The sequence below is a fragment of the Anopheles nili genome, chromosome 3, assembly GCF_943737925.1.
Source record: "Anopheles nili chromosome 3, idAnoNiliSN_F5_01, whole genome shotgun sequence".
Taxonomy (NCBI): Eukaryota; Metazoa; Arthropoda; class Insecta; order Diptera; family Culicidae; genus Anopheles; species Anopheles nili.
In genome coordinates, this window is record NC_071292.1 from 3,769,505 (window position 1) to 3,790,694 (window position 21,190).

The 21,190-nt window shown below is 42.8% G+C and overlaps 7 protein-coding genes and 1 non-coding gene across 8 annotated transcripts in view; 2 read left to right on the forward strand and 6 right to left on the reverse strand.

The window, feature by feature from the left end:
* Nucleotides 1-3,178, reverse strand: part of LOC128726889 (bone morphogenetic protein receptor type-1B) — a 96,836-nt gene extending 93,658 nt beyond the window's left edge. The window contains 1 exon segment of the mRNA XM_053820731.1: nucleotides 3,105-3,178. Within this exon segment, the coding sequence (XP_053676706.1) occupies nucleotides 3,105-3,178 (74 nt within the window).
* On the reverse strand, nucleotides 2,300-2,372 carry Trnak-cuu (transfer RNA lysine (anticodon CUU)). Its single transcript has one exon. It is a non-coding gene; the product is annotated as a tRNA-Lys (tRNA).
* Nucleotides 3,179-3,359: 181 nt separating the features above from the next.
* On the reverse strand, nucleotides 3,360-4,693 carry LOC128723353 (ras-related protein Rab-30). Its single transcript, XM_053817083.1, has 2 exons — nucleotides 4,511-4,693; nucleotides 3,360-4,454 (listed from the first exon to the last, which is right to left on the reverse strand). Exons 1-2 carry the CDS (start codon nucleotides 4,691-4,693, stop codon nucleotides 4,005-4,007), a joined length of 633 nt encoding a protein of 210 aa, XP_053673058.1. The 3' UTR covers nucleotides 3,360-4,004.
* Nucleotides 4,694-5,697: 1,004 nt separating this feature from the next.
* On the forward strand, nucleotides 5,698-7,247 carry LOC128722540 (60S ribosomal protein L34-like). Its single transcript, XM_053816209.1, has 3 exons — nucleotides 5,698-5,737; nucleotides 6,028-6,106; nucleotides 6,797-7,247. The coding sequence occupies exons 2-3, from the start codon at nucleotides 6,042-6,044 to the stop codon at nucleotides 7,134-7,136; spliced, it is 405 nt and encodes a 134-aa protein (XP_053672184.1). The 5' UTR covers nucleotides 5,698-5,737; nucleotides 6,028-6,041; the 3' UTR covers nucleotides 7,137-7,247.
* A 120-nt stretch (nucleotides 7,248-7,367) lies between these two features.
* On the reverse strand, nucleotides 7,368-8,645 carry LOC128722549 (protein l(2)37Cc). Its single transcript, XM_053816219.1, has 2 exons — nucleotides 8,558-8,645; nucleotides 7,368-8,490 (listed from the first exon to the last, which is right to left on the reverse strand). The coding sequence occupies exons 1-2, from the start codon at nucleotides 8,643-8,645 to the stop codon at nucleotides 7,760-7,762; spliced, it is 819 nt and encodes a 272-aa protein (XP_053672194.1). The 3' UTR covers nucleotides 7,368-7,759.
* Nucleotides 8,646-9,230: 585 nt separating this feature from the next.
* On the reverse strand, nucleotides 9,231-10,333 carry LOC128725898 (vesicle transport through interaction with t-SNAREs homolog 1A). The gene is made up of 3 exons (XM_053819671.1): nucleotides 10,243-10,333; nucleotides 9,735-10,144; nucleotides 9,231-9,672 (listed from the first exon to the last, which is right to left on the reverse strand). The coding sequence occupies exons 1-3, from the start codon at nucleotides 10,331-10,333 to the stop codon at nucleotides 9,523-9,525; spliced, it is 651 nt and encodes a 216-aa protein (XP_053675646.1). The 3' UTR covers nucleotides 9,231-9,522.
* Nucleotides 10,334-10,643: 310 nt separating this feature from the next.
* Nucleotides 10,644-12,104, reverse strand: LOC128726677 (general transcription factor 3C polypeptide 5). Its single transcript, XM_053820497.1, has 2 exons — nucleotides 11,973-12,104; nucleotides 10,644-11,897 (listed from the first exon to the last, which is right to left on the reverse strand). Exons 1-2 carry the CDS (start codon nucleotides 12,102-12,104, stop codon nucleotides 10,644-10,646), a joined length of 1,386 nt encoding a protein of 461 aa, XP_053676472.1.
* Nucleotides 12,105-17,029: 4,925 nt separating this feature from the next.
* On the forward strand, nucleotides 17,030-20,887 carry LOC128726079 (uncharacterized). Its single transcript, XM_053819865.1, has 9 exons — nucleotides 17,030-17,051; nucleotides 17,226-17,390; nucleotides 17,467-17,577; nucleotides 18,356-18,498; nucleotides 18,886-19,068; nucleotides 19,143-19,669; nucleotides 19,753-19,969; nucleotides 20,046-20,210; nucleotides 20,504-20,887. Exons 1-9 carry the CDS (start codon nucleotides 17,030-17,032, stop codon nucleotides 20,885-20,887), a joined length of 1,917 nt encoding a protein of 638 aa, XP_053675840.1.
* Nucleotides 20,888-21,190: the final 303 nt, after the last annotated feature.

Sequence of the window (21,190 nt, forward strand, 5' to 3'; positions counted from 1 at the left end):
AATTCTTGCTGCTATTAATACATTGGCACTGGCGCCATTGGTAGCAGATATCAACGATATCAAGTGCAAGAAGACCGCAGTGAATCCCTTCTTTTCTCGAATCAGCGGGAAATACCGATTGGTTTCTCACGGACCACGTATTGCCTGCAACGGATGAGCATTCCCGTAAATGTCAGCGCCCGGACAGCCTAGTTCGAGCCGGTATTGCCGCATTCTCTTGCATGGTCCACACAGAGGAAACAACGCCGAAGCGTTCGTGAAAAATTATGCCCCTATGGCGAGAAAAATTGCCTTCCCCTTCCATTTCGATTGAGCCGCGATCGGGATCTTGCGGTGCACACTATTGGATGCTACGGTCAATGCCATTCTATCACGTCTGTCAGTCAAGAACGCTAAGAGAGACCTTCGAGACGTTGTCACTTTGTGAAATCAAAGTACTCTTCTTTCGCCAACGCCGGGAGTACTTGCTGAATCTCGCGAAGTGCTGTTCCTTTTAAGGGATCCATCCGTATTCCTGCCAGATCCATCCCATAGCACACCAGAGCGAACAAGAGCTTCCATCACGCAGCACCGGATACGTTGAAAACGTGCTGGAAAAATCATGAGCTCGCGCAATTGCGATAATTTATGATCGTGGCGGTACGCAAGGAAAACTGGAAGCCACCGACACCATATATGAGGAAATTGTGTGTGTGTTTGTGTATATGTGTTTGTGTACGATAAAACCTGACCCAGACCTGCCAACGGCCAGAGAAAAAAGAGAGGAAGAAAGAAGAGGAATCACGGCGACGCTTCGTTTGGTCGTTTCGTTTCGAATGCGATCTTTCTTCCCGAGGACATTTTCCCATAATGCTGTTAATGATATACGCCAAGATCAACATCACTCGGCCAAATCAATTCCACAGGTCGGTGAAAAAAAAAACAGTTAAAATTACACCAAGCATTGGCCGAGAAAGCGGCAACCAACACCATGGAGACCATCACTGGTGGAGAACGACTTTGTGGAGAGTTGGTGTAGGTTCCTGATTTCAAAGTACAATAAGATTCCTGCAGAGACCTCGAAGATGTGTCAATATTCGTATGACACATCGGCCCGTACTAAATGATCAGACGTTTATTCCGAAAACGGGTTGTTGTTTAACCGTTTTCTCGGGGCATTGTCGGACGGCTGTCGGAAAAGATCGAGGACAAGGGCGGCAGCTGAGCCTCACCAAGTCTTGGCAGGATGCTTCGATTCGAGCCAACCCACGATATGCGACACCGTACGTGCATCAATACCGCTGATAAATATTTACAATCATTTGAATTGCAAGCAAACACTTCGGGGGGTTGCATAAATACGCTTTACGCACTGTTTGCTTACTCGTCTGAGATGGTCATTGCAAGTAAATAGAAGCTGATCGGTAAACATCTGCGAACGAAAACTTCTCATATTTTGAATGCAGAGACAACCATATTATTCAGTACTTTTCAAAACACAAAACTCTTGCGTTATTTTACTACTGTATGACGATGAGAAACAAATTTTTATTTTTGTGTACATTCATTCATTCATTCACGTCTCTATCTATTTTCAATACATGTACGAGATGCTACGAATATCAATACTAAGTTATCTTAAAGTTCTTTTACTCCCAGTTATAAAAATGATAATAATGTATCATTTACAATCGAATAATCTTAAGCATCAATAATCGAATAAATTTATAATCGAATAACCTATCAATCAGTACATTTATACAAAACGAAACAATTTTATTAACATTATTTTCTTATGCTTTCGTCTTTTCCTTGTGATAGGAAAGTGATCGTCCTCGATAGCAAAGATTCCGTTAGCGACACTCAGAAACTACCATCGTGTACGAATAAGGACTACAAATGTATCAGATACCAGTTTATCCATATTTTTTTTTAGTTTTAAAATTGGCTCGTCATCGATCGTGAGAACCAGTTGGGTGTGATAAAAAAAGAAGTCTGAGCCAAGGTTTCAAGGAAAATGAAGTGTTATCACATTTTCTCCCTGACTATTTTTCCACATTGCTTTGCGAAAATCGGCGAAGATCAGTTTCCGATAGTGGAACGGAGACAGGTAAGTCGTGCAAATCAAATGGATGGATGAAAGTTTTTCCGTACTCATATGGCAAATTTATGTGGAAATTACGATTCCAGCGGGACAGCAGGGATAACCTGTTCAACCGTGGGAAGTGCCAGAATGGACCCACAATGGGGACCTCATAGCATGAATGATTTGATCGAGTTTTTTTTTAATTAAAAAAGCAACGAGTTTGATTTTAGGCGCCGCCCAACGTGGGGCTCGAACTCACGACCCTGAGATTAAGCGTCACATGCTCTACCGACTGAGCTAGCCGGGCCAGTCACAGATCCAGAACCGACCTTCAAGGAATGCTCTTTCTAATGTTGATCACATAACGCATCCTTTCTGGCGATTCATTTCAAATGAATATTATTGTCTATATTTAAAATTTGAAGAGTTTTTGAAAAAAAATTACAACCGTGGGGTAGATCATACAGGAAACAAAAATACACAACTTTACAAGTGTGAATTGTATGTGTCTTCTGAGCTATTGACCATTAACTAAATATTTTAAATACGAGAATGGGATTTGGGTAATTTGGGTTTGGTGACTTTAATATTATAACATAAACATATTTTCTTTGCTTAAACTCCCAACGATCGCGCCCTCTAACCAAAAAATGCATGGAATAATAAAGAAGCGAAAACGAAAGAGAAAGATTGCGGCATCCACTTCGTCTGATCGTATCTCAAGGGATCTCGGATTATGATTTTTACGCTCGCTACTGCAAGAATATTCCAAATTCACAAGATTTTCTGGGCAAACATACTTTCTTCAAGAATTTAATCTTCTAAAAGTACGTCATTGCATCATGATCGATTGAAAACATAACATCTTCTCGCGTCGAAAACATAACAAACCCAGACGAGTTTAGTTGCGCTATCTCACTCACGCAACCGATTCAAGCCGGAGTCGAGATTCCATCTGGAGCCACAAAGTCGGGATTGTCATAAAATGCGTTTCTAGTAAATGCCACTAAAAAAGATCGTAGGATAACCATTTGTCCACCTACCTTGATCACTCGCCGCCAAAATTCCTCCAGAAAACAACATTAATAGCACAAAATAATCACAAACACTCATGGTCAACCGATCGTACCTCACTTGAGACTTACGTTGTTTTTCCAGCATTTGACATTTGTACAACCAAAACACGCCACAGGCGATGTTTTTTGATGCGATCGTACATTTTTTTATCCGGTGATATTGTAGTAAAAATATATCAAGAGTAATGTAGTTTTGTCAGTTTATTCAAAAAGCGTCGGCATACGTAGCCAAAGTGATCACGAAGACCGGTTTACTATTCCATTCCAATGTTATAACATAGCTCTATGAATATGATGAGAATAATAAATACATGTACATCGACAAAAAACATAGGAAGTTAGTTTGCCCTAGTACTCAGAAGCCCTTATATCAAACGAAACGCAGTAAAACCGATTTAACTAATTCACTCGATTTGATTTCAAGTCAGTTTAGTAGTTTGATTGTACCGGGCATTGATGAAATGAACGATCGGTTGATCTACTCAAGTTAGATTTTGAAAAATTCTTCTCGTGAGCAACAGAACTTTTCTTCACTTAGCCCTCATTACTCCGGAGTGTGAATGGCACTTTTTGGTCGTTGCTTGGAAACTATCAGCCTACAAGGCTAAGCACGCTTTAGTCTGTAAATTTGGCAAGGGGAATGCAAGATGCTCTGTTGTCTAGCAACGACTACTGCAGTAAATGCCTACAAGTTACATTTACATGGACGGCTTGCATTGTTGGATGCAATATGTTTTCGCAACCGCCAGCATGTCATTCCAATAAACGAAAGCCTAGTGCTATTAAAAAGCTAAGGAAAAACATGCACGATATCGTAAGAGCAATTGATTAGAGAACAATTATGAGGCATCCATCTGGAAGTACTAGCATAAGCAGCTGGGATCATTCACTTCATCCGGGGGATGAATTTTGAAGCCATGGCTCTCAAGAGCTTGCAGCTCCAACCGCGATCGGTTGGATTCGACAAGAGTGCTGGCAATGTCTCGAAACATCTCTTCTAGGCCATCGCCGCTTTTACAAGACGTTTTATACGTTGCGCTGATTAAACTGTGGCACTGCTCACAAAAAGACTCCATGTCCGCGTCAGTCACCGGTGGATCACCTCCACTTGACTCCAGATCTACCTTATTGCCTACGAGAAAAATTTTGGCATTTTCTGCATAAGTCACAACGTCCAGCATGTGTTGAGACAAGGCATGAAAAGAGGATTCGTTGTCCAGGGCAAACACCAGAATAGCGGCTTCCGCAAATTTGTAGTAGCTGGAAGTAACAGATGCAACCCGTTCCATGCCACCGGTATCCCACAGCTGGAGCTAGAATGATTAGAAAAAATGTATCCAAGGAATCTAATTTGCCTACTCAATCATACTTTAATTTCTTTATCTCCAACGTTGAACGTTCTCCCATAGTGATCCAATCCTAGCGTCGATTTTCGATCTGTAGTGGTCACAAAGTTATTCGTCGCAAACCGGCGAAAAATAGAGCTTTTTCCAACGCCATATTCTCCACAAAGTATAATTTTTTGCTCCGGAATTCGCACCGAAGCCATCATTTGCGAAAATTCGACTGCTTTCCTGAATAGGAAAACTCTTTAGAATGGTTATTTAGACGTAAACTAAGGACCGCACCATGCGAAAACTAATTAGATCGTTTTTTACACCGTCTTCTTTTACTTTGTTTTGCAAGACAGATTATTGAAACTTTCTTTTTTAAATAAACTTGGGATTTATTCAAAAACGGGTAAAACACGTTTTCCTACGCAATTTTTATAGTGAAATATCAAAAGAGACTGATAAAGTTATTTTGAATTTATAACTCACAATCTTCCTCTGCAACACCCACCAAAACAATGAACAACACACGAATTCACGCAGTACACATTGACACCACGGACGTCAAAATTAATTCAGATTTTTGAATCCAGCAATCATATAGCCTCTAGGTCTTAATTTTTCAAATATTTACAATCCGAATATCCTTAACATTTCTCCAACAAGATTAAAAAATATATTTAATAATACAAATGGTTAACGGCCAATTAGTGCTTCTGTATGAATGGGATATGAGCAAAATGTATTGATTAAACTATCTGGCCATTCACGCGAAAAGCCATACATAGATGAAATTTTTATGTTTTTAATTGATCACCAAATTATCGTTCTAATCAGTTTAATTGATCATAATAAGGACTAATCGGTCAATAGGATTATGCACTGATTTAATTAACGGCACGTGACAGATGATGATTGTGATGAAGAAACGCACGTCAGATAAAAAACATCGCCCTCCGATGAATAATCAAAAGTCATTTCACTGAATCCACTTGGAAGAAAATAAAGTATCAAAAAGAAAATAGCTTTGAGACATTCAATTTTATACATTACATCGAAATTTCTCACATCTCCGTAACACAACAAATACATTGGTCACTACAATATCATGGTGTCAAAAGAACGCATTCGAAGCAAACATCGCGTGAAAAACGCGTAGTTGGGTTTCCGTTGAAACGTCAAAGTCCGCTTCCTACACTTAACGTCTAATGTTTCCCTCTCTTTCCGACACTTTACGTGCTTCGTTGTGGACACATTTCGTGAAGGTGCGATTTATTTATCTATTTTAAATGCTTCTTCGTGCGAAATTGGCGAGAAACTGTTGTTGAAAATGATCCTGGTTGTATTGTCTTCAAAATACGTGTGATAATTCGCAATGGGCCAGGATAAATTGTTTCACATCAGCGTTGATTTGTTTTCATCTTTCCGTTCTTGCTGTTTCCGCCGGTGACAGCTCGGTACCGGACGAGGAAATGATTTATCTCGTCTTGCTGCTAACAACTCGTTGATCCTGAATATAGATTGAATAATTTTAATGCTGTTCTTTTGTTTGTAGGGTAATTCAACAAAATGGTTCAGCGACTGACGCTTCGTCGACGCTTGTCGTACAACACCAAGTCCAACAAACGTCGTATGTAAGTATAGGCTACCTCGTTTTCCGTACCGTCTAGGAATGCCACGATCTTAATTATTGTTCGAGGAATTTTAAAAATCGCTGCAGCTTATTACCACATCTATATTTTATCAATCGTGTCTCTTGCTAGTTTAGGAGCGAAGGAATATTTTAAGTTCAGAGAGATACTTCCTGGGAGAATAACAGAGCAGTGCTTTCCATGAAATTTCGCACAACAATCGACTAACATCGTCTCACAATATCGTTATTCATGTGCTACGGTGCTTCTATTTGTGCAATATAAATACATGTTCCTCGTTTGCCTATCCTGTTTTCGATGTAAATGAAACAGGATACTTCTTTACTGGAACACAGCATATCATGGAAGATGAATTTTAACTTTTCTAAGCATATATGAATATTTCTTTGATCATGAATTTAAAGCGATCCAATCCTCACGAAACCTTGGCACAATGTTAGGCTATTATCGTTTCATTATATCTGTGCTACGGTGCTTTAATTTGTGCAACATAAACGGTTATTCCCCATTTGCCTACTCTAATTCTAATGAAAATGAAACAGGGTACTTCTAAAAAGGAATACAGTTTATCAACGACAGTGAAAGTTGGTTGTTCCTAGCATAGGTTCTTACAATCGTGACATGTTGAATTCAGTATGATACATAATGTGCTATAATCAATTATTTTTTCAGTGTTCGCACTCCTGGTGGACGCCTGGTCTACTTGTATGAGAAGAAACGCCGTACCCTCCCGAAATGCGGTCAATGCAAGAAGGAACTGAGTGGCATTAAGCCTTCCCGGCCGTGTGAACGTCCCCGCATGAGCCGCCGCTTGAAAACCGTCTCGCGTACGTTCGGCGGTGTCCTGTGTCACCGTTGCCTTCGGGAACGCATCATCCGTGCATTCCTTATCGACGAACAGAAGGTCGTCAAGGTGCTGCGAGCTCAGCAGCAATCTAAGCCTGCTGGCAAGCCGGTCAAGTCCCCGAAGGCCACCAAACCCACGAAAGCCGGTGCCGGCAAGTCGAAGTAGGTGGTGCCTGGAGACGCGCGCGCATATCGGAATGGCAAGATACCTATGTGTGTGTATAAAAGTTAAGAACCCACTCTACAAGAAACTATAAAACACAAAACAGTTGGTATGAAGTTGAACTTTCATTGTTGTCTTTTATCTTTCCGTCCGAAACCACATCCTAGCTAAAGAAAACATTTTACGTGATTTCTTTCAAAGAAACATGCGAAGAAATGGTATGTTAAGGTAATTTATGATTTAATTCCCCTTCCGTAAATGCACTGTACAGCAATGCCTTTTGCGACGTGAATGTGGCTTGGGATAGGTTTCGATAAATCTATAGTACATCTCTATCATAATCCACCGGTTTCGATTGTTCTAAATGCTATTTCTATGTCCTTTAAAGAACGATGCCTCTTATGATCAACTACGACCTAGAGACTCTTTCAATGAAACAACTCGATTCTCTAGGATTCAATCGTTCATTGCAGTCAGCATTTTGAGGGCATCATTTAAAGAACAATAGATTGGGGTACATTGATCCTTCACCGGTTCAAGATTGCGCATTCAGCTTAAATCAATTTCTTTTTACTGACAGGAAAACGTAAACGAACGGGTAAATCCCCATTCTAACTGTGCTTCATTTACTGTGGCAAGCTGAGCAGCGTCTGTTGTCCGGCAGGTAGATAGTTTACGCCGCGTGATCGGCTCATTTGATAAGCGATATCTTCGGCGGCTTCAATTCGACGCAGCTCGATCAAACCATCGCCGGATTCCTTTAGCGAACGGGCCAACATTTGAGCGGCTTGTGCATCGCCCTCAGCGGTGATGATGGCCGCCTGCTTCATCTGTTCTGCTTTCTCTACGAGAAACCGTGCCTTCTCCGCTTCCTGCTGAGCTACTTGTTTCATTTCGACGGCTTGCGTGAACTCCTTGCCGAAAGTCAAATGCGTGATGGAAATATCGTCCAGAATCACACCGAACTGGGCCGCACGTTCGGTTAGATCATCTGACACCTTTTGCGACACCATCTCACGCTGCGTAATCAACTCGCCCGCATCAAACTGGGCCACTACCGCTTTCAGCACTTCAGTGGTGATCGAAGGAAGTACACGCTCGTCGTAGTCCTGGCCGAGGATGGTGTAAATTTTTGGCAGCTGGTCCGGAACCGGCCGGAACAAGATTCGCAGCGTGATGTTAACGTTCTGCAAATCCTTACTACCAGTCACTACGGGCACGTTGCGAGGTTGCGAACGAATATCGAATATGATTGGCCGTTGTACCCAGGGAACGAAGAAGTGTGTTCCTTCTCCCGTGACATCTTGCTTTACTCCACTGAATCGATCGAAAATGACCGCGCGATGGCCACCGTCAACTACAGAACAGTTAAGAACAATAAGAGTGAGTCTTCACTCGACCGGCAACAATAATAAGCACAATACCATTATATAACGCCGAGTTTACCACTCCTCCGATAACGGCCACTCCTAGGCCCAGCTGCCCGATCCGATTCAGGAACTGTGTTGCCATTATGTTAATCTAAGATGTTTCTGGAGTGTAATAAAAGTGAAAAAAAATTAATGTTTCGTTTGATCTCATCGAATATAACAATTGCATCATGTTTAGTAAATGAGGTTAGATTTGCTGCTCAAAGCAAAGATAGACAGCGGAAGGAATGTTTCTAGCCGTTGTCTACTTCACAACAACATTGTGGTAGACTAACTACGAACTAGGATTGGTAAAATATTACAAAAGCATGAAAATTAACATACTTTAATCACTTTACCGGCAGATAAACTTTGCGAAATACAAAACGTGAATCCACGGCAACTTATAGAGATTGACTGACTGCTGATGATATTTTTACATGCCATTTGTGACAGAACAGATTAAGTAGCTGTGTTGCCAGCACAACAGATTGTTAACATCATCAACTCATAGCGCAGTATTACTCTATTTAAATTTTTGAAAAATGAAAAAATACTGAAAACCTACTTAAGTACGAGTAGCGTACCAAAGTAGCGAGTAAAAAATCTAGAAAAGATTAAAACTATATGAACGGTTATTCAAAAAATCACAACCACTGGTAATATGCCTGAAAAGGAATGTTGTAAAGTTTACTTTATTGTGTAAATGTGTGTTTTGTTTGACTGGCAAAGTGCAATTGCACTTCGAGGAAGTGCAGGTGTTCGGCAAGCATCCATGTGTTTTAGGTAAAACATCTACGTCATGACTTTTTTCCAACCCATCGATGCATCGCAGATAGAAACGCAATTATATATCACAAAACAAATAAGCATCCAATTTAAAATCATTTCCTACCTAATGTGTAACCTTTGGAACACGAATACAACAATCTATTGGATGAAATCTCACGCCACGATAGAATAATACATGGAGGATATGATTACGATATCGAAAAATAAATACTGAAGATAAGCACCAAAAATATGGCAACTACTACTGCCACAAGAATAAATTTTTCTCGCATTGCACGTAAAATCATAGAGTTCAGTATTCTTGACGATCTGCCTAAGTCCGCGTCCGTCTCTCGAAGCTAGAAAAACGATACCATTGTAACGTTAGATAAATGAAACCTGCTTTTCTTGAACCACTTACCCTGCCTCGCGAACGTTGTATGGTTTCTCGCTGTTGATTGAGGTCCGATAAAACCTGTGTTCCAATCTGCTCCGTTTCGACTGAAATACGGTACGCGTCATTTAGATAGTTACTGGTTCGTTCCAATCGTTCCGTGTTATCAAGAAGCCGACGCTTTTGGTCCTCTTGTATGCCTATCTCGTCGAAATCATCCACTGCTGAATCATAGCCACCCTTCGATCGCGCCACTTTGGCGTTCGTGAACTCCTGCTGCAGCCGTTTCCATTCGGCCTGATAGCAATTCAACCGAGATGTGTAGGCAGCGCGAGAGTTTTGCGGGATGTCACGAATTTCGAGCCCAATTTGCTCGAGCAGCTCCTGCGATTCTTCTAGCTGGCGATCGATGTCCGAAATCAGTTTGTTGCGATCCGCTGCAAAACAATACCCATCATTAGTTTTGTGAGAGAGGTTTTACTCAAAAAAAAACAGCCACCATATTTTCCCCATTAGCTGGTATGTAGTTTCGTACCTCCACTTGCGACGGCAATTCGTCCAATCTGAGCAGTAATTTCTGCCGTTTGAACAGCATATTGTTGTTCGTAGTCCTGTATTAGCTCCATCGAGTAAAATAATCCTCACTATTGAAAAATAGCATCCATACTATTTTCGTATCTACTTTCATGTCATTTTTTATGCTATGTTTTTGTGTCAAATGGATTGACAGGAGATACAGGGCTGCCTCAAAAAGTTCTGAAATTTAAATGCATAAATTGGTTAAAAATAAGCAAAACTAAAGTACAAACTCATTTTAACCATTTGTTTTCAGTAACGTTGTGTATTTTTTTATTTCACAGATGGTTTTTGAGCCAACGCCGTACAATAGTGTTACTCAATACCCGCGCTGTTCAAACGACCCACTCCTTTATTTGGTTAATCCGTAACATCGTCCATGGAATCAGTAATGTCCTCCATCTCTGGATCCTCCTCTTCATCGAAATCTGATATACCCTCGCCGTCTTCATCGTCCACGGACTCCATCCCACTGCAAACTTCCGGATTCTCTGCGCGCAATTTCCGGATGTTGTTCAGCAAAACTTCCATCATTATATTGCGACACTGGTCATCGAAACGATACGGTAGCCAACCGTTTCTCTCATCGCATACCGTCCCACTTTTTGGAGAGGGGACCTTTTTGAGCATTTCTTGAATCTTTTTCAAATGAATGTCGCAATATTGATAAAGCACCACACGGTGCGGAGGAATGGTGTCTTCATCAAATGAACTATTGACGAACGATCGCTGACCATCTTTTGAACTCGACGCTGAATCCGCCAACCGATAATTTGCCTTGGACACCGATAACCGTTTGATTTTGATGCACTCGTGTAGTGATCCAATTGAACGAACGCGGAAGTCCAACATTTGATAAACACGAGATTCAAAATGTTTCCGGGGATCGTACCCGTAACGAACCCACGTGCCACGCCAGGGACCGTTTACGTAGTAGTATGCTATTGTGGGTAAAATGATACCAAACAATTGCTTGCTCATCATGATACGATTTACACTTATTAACGCGTTTCTCGTCCATATGGGGCGTGTTTTGAATGCGCAACGAATTTTTTCTACGTCCTCCGACGAAGTCAATTTTTCGTCTATCATGTTTTGAGCTTGTATAGATGGTTTATCCGGGATGGGCTCAGTCAGTGTGAAAGGATGATATATGCCATGCTTCTTCCGTCGACGCCTGTATGAATGATCAGTTGCCGCAACTTTGTGACATTTCGTTTCACGTAATACGTTGTTGTTGATCTGATCGGCACGACTGAAACTAACTGGTGGTAGAAAGAATGGAATATTGGGCGATTTGTCGAAAGGACTCATAGTGCAGACACCTTGCGGTACTATTTCATCGTGAAAATTTTCAACTTTGCCGCTAGTCTGACTTCGAAAAGCCGGAAGCTGCTGAAAGTCACAAAGCGAGTCGAACTTGTACAATCTCTTGACACATCCCATAATTTGTACCAAACGGACGGTGGCATCATTTGGCTGGGATTTTTTGCGGCGAACAATAACCTTTAATAGCAATCCAGTTGACGGTGCACCATCCCCGAAAGCCGGTTTAGCATATATACAATCTGGACGAAATCGCAACTCAAGTCGGCGTTTATCCTGCCCAAATGTCTATAAAAAAGAATACCACGAACATGTTATAATGACATATAAATGAAATATAGTCAAATACTTTCGGATACTTGCCGTACTAATTTCCCGAATTCCACCAAGAGATTCAATCATACGTTCGGGATTCAAAACTACTCCTGGATATTCAATGCAAATCAAATCTCTGTCGAACCGATGTTCGTGTGCCGTTTTTGAACTGTATTCCATGTTGATACACGTGCCACAAATCGAACCTACTGATCTCCAAAATTCTTATCCCCACGAAGCACAACCAAATTAGAGATAATCTCTGCTTTTAAATAATAAAATAATTTCTTTTTTGAGCTTATAATGCCGGTGCAATGAATCACGATAGTTTCCATATTTTGTCAACATAACAAACAATTCTTGCACGTCTGTCACTTTTAAAACACGTGCTGTCAAATCCATCGTCGTTACAAAATTTTATATATTTTTTATTTATATTTATATTATTCTAAATCGAATTAAAAGCACACACCCGGTAGTAATATTAGGTTCAATGTAAAGGATAGTTTTCAAATTGTTTCTGCTGAATACACAGGCTTCATCTGGTATCTAGGTTTTCTTATATACCAATAAGAAAAAGGACATGAAAGTATATAGTCAAAAAGAAAAAAGACATGAAGTCGCTCGCTGGTGGAAAATAGTATACCTCATGAACCTTATGAAAATATTCGATTCCTAGAAAAGGAAAGTATTGTTAAAACTGTAGGTGTCGAAATTTTGCGGAACTCGTTGAGACACTACCAAAGAGTATCAGGATGGTTTCAAACGATCCTTTGGCAAAACTTTGTATGTTGGTTGTCTTAGAATTCTTTAGTACAGAAATTCTGTACGGCATAATCTTTTACTTGTAAGATTTGAATGAAATAAAAAACGAAAGCGAGGCTTTTGGCTTTCTTTTGCATATTACTCAACAGTCATAGAAATCCTTGCTTTATTATATGTTTAAATTAGTATATATTTCTGCAATAGTTTAAAAGTTTGATTCGTTTTTGTTTCATTACCAATTATCATAGTCATAGATACTTACAATTAAATGATTAGGTTAGTCAAAACATGTAGGTCAAGGAATAGAACGAACATGTTTGAAATTATATTTGTCTTATTCTACTTACGTCACTGAAAAGTATCATAATTATAAAGCTTGAGATTTTGACCTTGCTAATTTATATGCTTCATTCAGTCAATTATCAATGTCTTCGATCATAGCTCGAATCCTAAGAGCAAACATTTACATACGGTTTGGTTTCCATAACTTAATCTGCTTGGTATGCTCAGTTGGCACAAATAAATAATATTAGTGAGACAACCAGAGCGTCTTACAGCAGCGACACAGTTTGTGTTAGATGCCTTTTTCTTTACTTTTCCGACTATGTCGGATGCAAGAAGTTTTGAATTGAATTATTCACCACGGGAAGAGCAGCACATGTTATAGTCCTTGAAAAGCTGGACTCGGTGCTATTTGACATGAATAATGGACATGTTAATGCCTTCCATAAGAAAAAAATTGCTGTTTTTAAGACTGCCCTCAGTTATTTCATGAGCAGGTAATAAAAGGACATGATGTGAAAGAGTTATAATAAAAACAATATAATGTTGTTAATATGATTGAACGTTATGGATTTAAGTAGTTTAGTAGTAATTTTATTACTTAAGGTTAGTTTATTTAACTACGGTAGCAAATTTTAGGTACATCGTTGTCCAACGAAAGTCTTATTTAAATAATTAAATTAATCATGGAAACGTCCCAGACGTTTAGGTGGAATTTCTTAAGTGAGGTCAATGCTACAATTAGAAATCCCTGTTTAAAGTGCTCAATTTTAAACAGGTGGATCATCCTTGAGGTTCTGCTGTACTCGTTATTAGAGGATCCAAATGATAGTGTTTATCTTCTATCAAACGTAGGTGAGAGATACGAACGCTTATCCAAACCAAATCGTAACCGGAACGAAATTGGCTGTTTAAACGATGAGTTGCCGTAATTAGGTCGGAGAATACTCACACCAGTTGACTGGACGGGCCGGTTGTTTCTACGAAAAAGTGTCCTGTCACGGACGATACGAACCAGTTCACGTGTTCCCGAGAAGGCGGAACAGCAAGGTGTTCATACCGGTGACAGATAACACATATTCCCATCGGTAGGCTTCCCGTCTCGCCACCCTTTTGCTGCCCAATCCCAACCGATCGTATGTCGCTATCAATTTCGTATGCCAGCCGGACGATAGGGTGTTGAAAATTGTCATTAGAGCCAATCGATCCAAGCTGGCTCAGACGGCGCGCGAAATGATGAAGGGGTGGGGATCATTTGAAGCATCTGGAGCGGTTCCAGGCAATGTACCAAATTATTAATTGCATTTTCTATGTACACAAAAATTTTCCATCAACCGCAGCAATTGCGATTTTTCTCGTCTTGCTTTCTATTGAAGACGTTTTCCCGATGATCAAACACGAAAGCTAATTTTGATGCATTATTAACCCTAATCAAATAGTTTATAAAATATGTGCACTTGCACTTGAAACTGCCCCCCGTTGTTTGTTGAAGAGAGCGGTGTTGCGCATCGCAAGGCCATATAAAAGATCACAATAGCCTGCTGAAATGCAAAAATTCCTCGGCAATACACCGCGACACCACCGGCAGGCAATTGCATCGAAACCGTAAGTATGGTTGTACTTAAAAGCTGGCGTTGGACTTTGTTGAGTCTCGACGTTGACCATCACCTTACAACCACAAGCGCGCTCATGGGTGAGTGAGTCGACGGGTCCCGTCGAAGGTGAAAGGATACGATACTAATAGAGTTCAGAACGGAGTCCTTGGCAGGGGTTCTTGTGAGCGGTTCACACACAAACCACCAGGTGTACCATACGCGGGTCAGTATCACGCTGATACCGTTCACGCGAGTTCTGTTCGTCCTCGTACGCCGAACGTGACGATCAATTATTCAGCTGCAAGTTCTGGCGGTAAAAAGCAATCGCAATCGCCATCATCAAACAGTGAGAGTCGTCATTTCCAGCGGTGCGCACGTGGTGCGATCGGCGTTACGAGTTCGCGTGTCGTATTGTTGTACAGACGTTAGGTGCTATTGTTTCGCGAGCACCGAAATATCCGCTAGAAGTTGTTAGTCTGCCATATTCTGAATTCTAGCGTGGGAAAGAAGTACTATTAGTCGCCATTTGTGATCTTTCGTGAAACTATGCAAGTTCTGTTAGTGTTTGTTTGGGTACAGTTACCCATTACGTGATGCCATGACAGGACATCAGCTTTCGATCAAGCGAAACCCGCTAGGACATAATGGAAGAGGACTAGCGACAAACAATTAGTGACGGCATGATGCTATGACTAAGCGTTGGAAGGCGTATGCGTGCGCTTCCGCACTATGAGACGATCTCCTTCCCGCCAACATCCCGCAACTTCCACGGGAATGACAATTTGAATGAAACTTATCGATTTTTCACCACCATAGGAGCAATTTACGGCGAGGTGAATGGTTATTAAGCCAGTCATGTGCATGTGTGTAAGAAAGAGGATGTTTGATGTTGGTACAGCTGAATGGTGCACAGTTTTCCGGGGAAAACCTGTTTGTGAGATAATTGTGTGTAAACGTCTGAAGCAAGTTCTTCAACGTACAACGAGCCGTGATTCAAATAATCTAAACTCCACTGAAATAGTTGTTGCGATCATGTTCAAGATCATATAGTCATTTCTTAGATAACTTGTTGGAGCTAATGAACGAATGCTTTATAATACATCAAAGTGAAACTACTTTTGTTTGTTCGTACCGAATTCTACCGAATGTTACCATTGGATTTTTCTGGAAAATATTACATTTTTATCGCCACTCTATCGACATGGTTGGACCAGTGTCGTTCCTAGCAATGGCAGCCAATACGATTTCATCAATGTTTCATCGATGGTTCGTTTTGTTTTAGCTTCATTTTCGATTAATATGCTCAGAACCGATGGGTAAAGGTGGTCAAAGAAAATTCGTGCCTGCTGGTATTTTGCTGCCCTCAATCACACCATATCTCGGGGCACACTCACACGAACCTTTGGCAAACGATCTACTGGAGGATAAAATGATGAGCCGGTGCAGTAATCCTGCCCCACGCTGGTTGTCCGACATTCCAAAAGCCAAAACATGGTTAATTTTTCATGGCGTTTGCTTTGCCAACACGCGTTATGAGCGTGAGTCCTACTCATGCACCATCAACCGACATTCACATGTCCGTTGGTAGCAGTAGACGTACATTACAACCATCGTACATTTTGTCCTGATTCCGACGCAATTGTTCAGATCCGCTTGCACTTTTACTTTTATTACTGTCCCCGTTTGTCTTCCTCCATTTGGATTTGAAAGTTCAATTGCGAACAGCATTCTCCGTTGAGTGTAAAATTTATTCGTGTTTTCTACCGAGTTTTCCGCATGTCCTTCTCGTCACCCTTGACGGAACAACACTCGTGGGGACTATAACGTGGCCACACGAGCTCAATCAGCTTTGATGATTTGTTTTGACAGAATAATGTCACTTTCATCGAGTTATAATTGTGTTTACTCCTGGCGTGGTGTATGATAAAGAGATAAAGAGAAAGAGAGTGAGTGAGAGAGAGAGAGAGAGAGATAAAGAAAGAGAGAGAGAAAGGTAGGAAATTTTCTGGCTGCGTTTGTAACCGTCATGTCGCCAATGGAGGCGCAGGACGATTCACGCGTATGTTTTGAACCATCGGTATAGACAAACAGCAATTAAGTCTGGGTTCCGTGATGACGGTTTTTCCTGTAAATGCGGAGAAAAACCAAACGACACGGAGCAGGTCTCGTCTGCTTGTTGATAGTATGTTAACATGATACGGAAAATTAGGAGAAAAGAAGGGCATACTAACAAATAAACAAAACCGAGCGTAAATATGATCAACATTTCGATTGACTAGTGACCTTAGAGTGGAAGAAAACTTTTAGCATGGAGCATGTTGGAACAATCATTTCTAATAGTGTAGTGTTTCACTAGGAAGCCTGATAATAAGTAGATCACCTCCATCGGTGCGAGCGTTGGTACAACCTCATCTAATTGATTTTGTAAAGCCTTTCTCATACAACAAATAACTCGAATGGATAATGGGTATTTGCCTAGATACAGGTAAGCAATCTGAAGCTTTTGGAGTATTGTCCTGTCTGCATCACGGGGCATCTATTTTCACTTTGATACACACTCCTATAAGAACGTTTTAAATCAGGATCTAGGGTCATTAGAAAAGCACAAACATCAAAAACTGACTTGGAGCTATTTGTTTGCTTCCATTCTATTACTAAGACAAAAACAACACTGCGTCCGACATAGAGGACCCAGACTGGAAAGGCGGTGGGCCGAGCTCGCGTTCCGCCGTGGTACGCACCCCAAGGAGTGCTATAGCAGGAATGCAGAACACCGGCAAGGTGAAATTCGACCCTCCGAAAGTGCCCGTCATATTCGTGCTCGGTACGGATTCGCTCGATCGTTCAGTAACGTGATCGTGGTTAATGCCCGTTCGTTCCCTGATTTCCTACTTCGACAGGTGGCCCCGGTAGTGGTAAAGTAACGCACTGCGATACTCTGATGCAGGAGCGCCGCGGTGTTACGCACATCAACATGATGGATCTGCTCCAGCAATACGCCATAGGGAACGGTAAGTGAACCTTTAAAACCATTAAAGTCCCGCAAACAGTGTCTTACGATCCCATCTCGTATCCCATCGCGATCACATATCTCAAATAGCACAAGCCTTCCAATCGGTTATTATTGGGCTTTGAATCAACCAAATCCACCGGTGATGATAATCTAATGTCCGGAATTTGTAGGGTTCATAGCGTCTAGAGCGCTGGGCAAATAAAAATCAATAAATCCGTAATTAGTACTCGATGACATCCGGCAGAGACACCGGGACTGCTCGTACGGGTGATTTACGACCGCAAAACGTCTCTTCGACCACGTGGACGAGGAAAACTTTCCCTCAGTAATCGTCCTGCACCGCACCAGGGTGCGGTTGTGTCCTCAACGGAGGGAGATAATTGCGGCATGAACTTTTCATGGATGTCTTGGCTCTCTTTCGTACGGAATGCCCGGCGAAGAAGGTATCACGGTATCTGCTGACCATGGAGCATTTTTCCGATCGATTTCCGATAGCCCTTGATTTGCTTCCGATTGTGCCTTGTTTCGTGGCCAAAAGGAGACCACAGGGGGAACAATGGCAAGCGACGAGGAAAACAACGGTTGATAAATTAATCAAATATTGATTAAGGTCAAATAGCGCACATAACACAATCATTTAACCGATACGGCACATTACCATATCCGCTCGCACTGGTCTGTGCCGGGAGTCCTTTCAAGGTCTTTTTCCGGTATCTGCCGGTTCCGATAGTTAGGAAGTCTAACAACTCAGCTTTCTCTTCGTCTACTTCCCACAGATATGCAAGACTTCTCCCAGCTTTCCTCGCGAACGGTCACCGAGGTTCTGATGCTGGAAATGAAAATGTCACCAGCTGCCAAAACCTATCTTGTCTCCGGATATCCACGATCGATGCGGGACGTCGTCGAGTACTCCGAAAAGGTAAGATGAATCACCGGAATCATTAGAGACCTTTTGGCTGAGGGGGTTTAAATCGATCGTAGCCTCTCATCGACTTCTGTCGATATGTCGTTGCTACCACCGAGAGGCCCAAGGAACCTGCAAACTTTATCTGTCGATTTGATCGAATGGGAAAAGCGCTGACAGCATGTTTACCCAAGTCATTAAAGTTCCTCACCGTGGGTAGTGGGGAAATAGCGCTGGAAATAATTTCAAGGCCTATGAATAGCCATTCAATTGCTTTAGGACTTGGCCACACAAGTAGCCCTTGATTAAACGGTTTATGAAAAAAAAACTCTCTCTCACACACACACACACACAAGCTTGAGCCTCACAGGGAACGTTTATTTGGTGCGGCTCCTGTTTCAGATACAGGTAATCAACGGTGTGATACTCATATCCTGGCGGCAGGCCATACTACAAAAGCAAATCGATTATGGTGCCAAGCTGGGACACGTGGTGCTCTCGTTGGCCAAGATGGAGCTGGACAACTTCTTCAAACACGTGATGCCCGTGGCGGACTACTTCGACCAGAGCGACATGCTGATCGCGGTAAGCAGCGACCGGTGGGAAGTTTTTCCTCTAATCCGTTCCATGCCTAACCGATCCCTGATCGAACGTTTCAGATCAACGGCGAGCGATCGCCGTCGGAGGTGTACAAAGACTTTCGCACCGCTATCCTCGACATACTCGGTGCGCAAGAAAATCAGGAAGCACTGTTGAACGGAGTCGCAGGTATGGGCAGGGGCGTAGATGACATACCCGGCAGTATAGTTAGTGTAGACACGGCACCTAGTCAAACTAAGGTCATTGCAGCTCCCGCACATCAAGTAGAATTAAACCATACTCGCACGCCTCCGCCCCCAGCAAACGGTGTTCGGCCGATGGTTGCAGCTGATCAGATGGCACGTCCTACGTCGCACGGGTTGCTACAGCGGCAACAGTCACGCTCCAGCTTACACCAAACGGCACGGCACAACGAGACCAGCGAGACGGCCACCGTAGGTGGATACCGCGAGGTATCGGCCGAACGTCTGCGCCACCGTGGTGCGGCTCCACCACCCATCATTTGGGTGATCGGAGGTCCTGGCAGCAATAAAGCCACACTGTGCATGAAGGCCGTCGGTCTCAATGCCGGCTGGGGTCATTTCAGGTAACGTTTTGTTGTTGTGTGACTCCCACTGTAGATAGGACATCAACTCTATCTGTTTGTTTTTTTTTTATCGACTGGAGTAGTGTTGGGAGATCTCTGCGCGCTGTAGCTGAGTCAGGTCCTCGAGTGGGCTCAGACAATTACGCCGTGAAGGAGGCAATAACTGCGGGCGAGATGGTACCGAAGAAATCACTCGATGCGTTGATCCAGAGTCAGTTGGCTCAGTTAACCGATAAACGAGGTGTCATCATCGATGGATACCCACGGGATATGGACCAGGTCGCCGATTTCGAAAGGAAGGTGAGTCAGCGCGAGTGGAGCATTTTTCCATAACCAATGTATCTCTCTCTCTGCCTCTCGCTCGGTGCATTCACAGTACAATCAAAAGCCCCCCATAATTCTGCTGGACTGCTCGAAGCTACAGCTGGGTCGTGGCCGTCTGGATGACACCGTGTCGTCATTCCGGCGCCGGTTGGAGTTGTTCCGGGAGCTAACGCTACCCATGCTGAAAGAGATGGATTCCGCAGGTCGGCTCACCATCGTAAGTACTCTAGTGGTGCGTCACCTGATTGTCCTAGAACGTCCTCGACTTCCGGTGCGGAGGTGCAGCGCTTGGGACTCCTCCCATTACCACCGGCGATAGCTTAATATCACTCGTGCATTATTAATCGCCCGAACTATGTCAGTCGAGTTCGGGGTTTCGTCCTTCCCGCCGATGCCGAGGCCTTTCGGGGTGTTTGTATTATTCACCACGCCTCCGCACAACTCCACAATTAGCCAGCCTTCACCCCAGGGTTTAACCTCACGCGTACTTCTGCTCTTCCCCGGTTCAAGGTTGACGGTGACACGGATAGTCCGTCCGTGCAGCGTGAGTTCGAGCGGATCGTTCGCGTTAATATGGAGCGAGTGTTGAACTCTGATGTGGCCACGAACGACCCCGGCAAGGACGACATTCCACCGGTGCAGATAGGAACCTTCAAGCACGTACTGCAACGGAACCAGCAGCAGTCCAGCATGGATGCGATCGTGCACGATCTGGACACGGATATGCCCGGAGCTGTTCCCACGATCAGCCATCACGTCAGTCTTGCGAATGGACATTTGCCAGGCAGCGGCAAGGCAGGACCGGCAAAGAACGGCTACATCCCGAACGGTCGGCCAAACTTCCGCAACATGCTCGAGGAAGCGGATAGCTATCCGATAGATTCGCACATTTAGAAGTAGAATAGGTCGGCCTCGTGGGAAGGTGCCTGGTAGCGTTAGCAATAAGTACAAAAGATCGGCTCAATCGAAAAGGGATCGAAGGCATTTGTAGAGGTGTAGCTTATAAAGCGTTTGGGGGATCGCATCCTGTAGGGATATGCTCCATAGGACGAGCGTTGAACGGAATCTAACAGCTTTAATGTGGAAATTGGTAGGGATCGAGAAGATCTTAGTGTCGGTTTCCTATCTTGGCATAGTGCCAAAAATGTCAAAACCAAATCGAACCAAATTCAACTCGAGGCGAAACGCAATATGAGT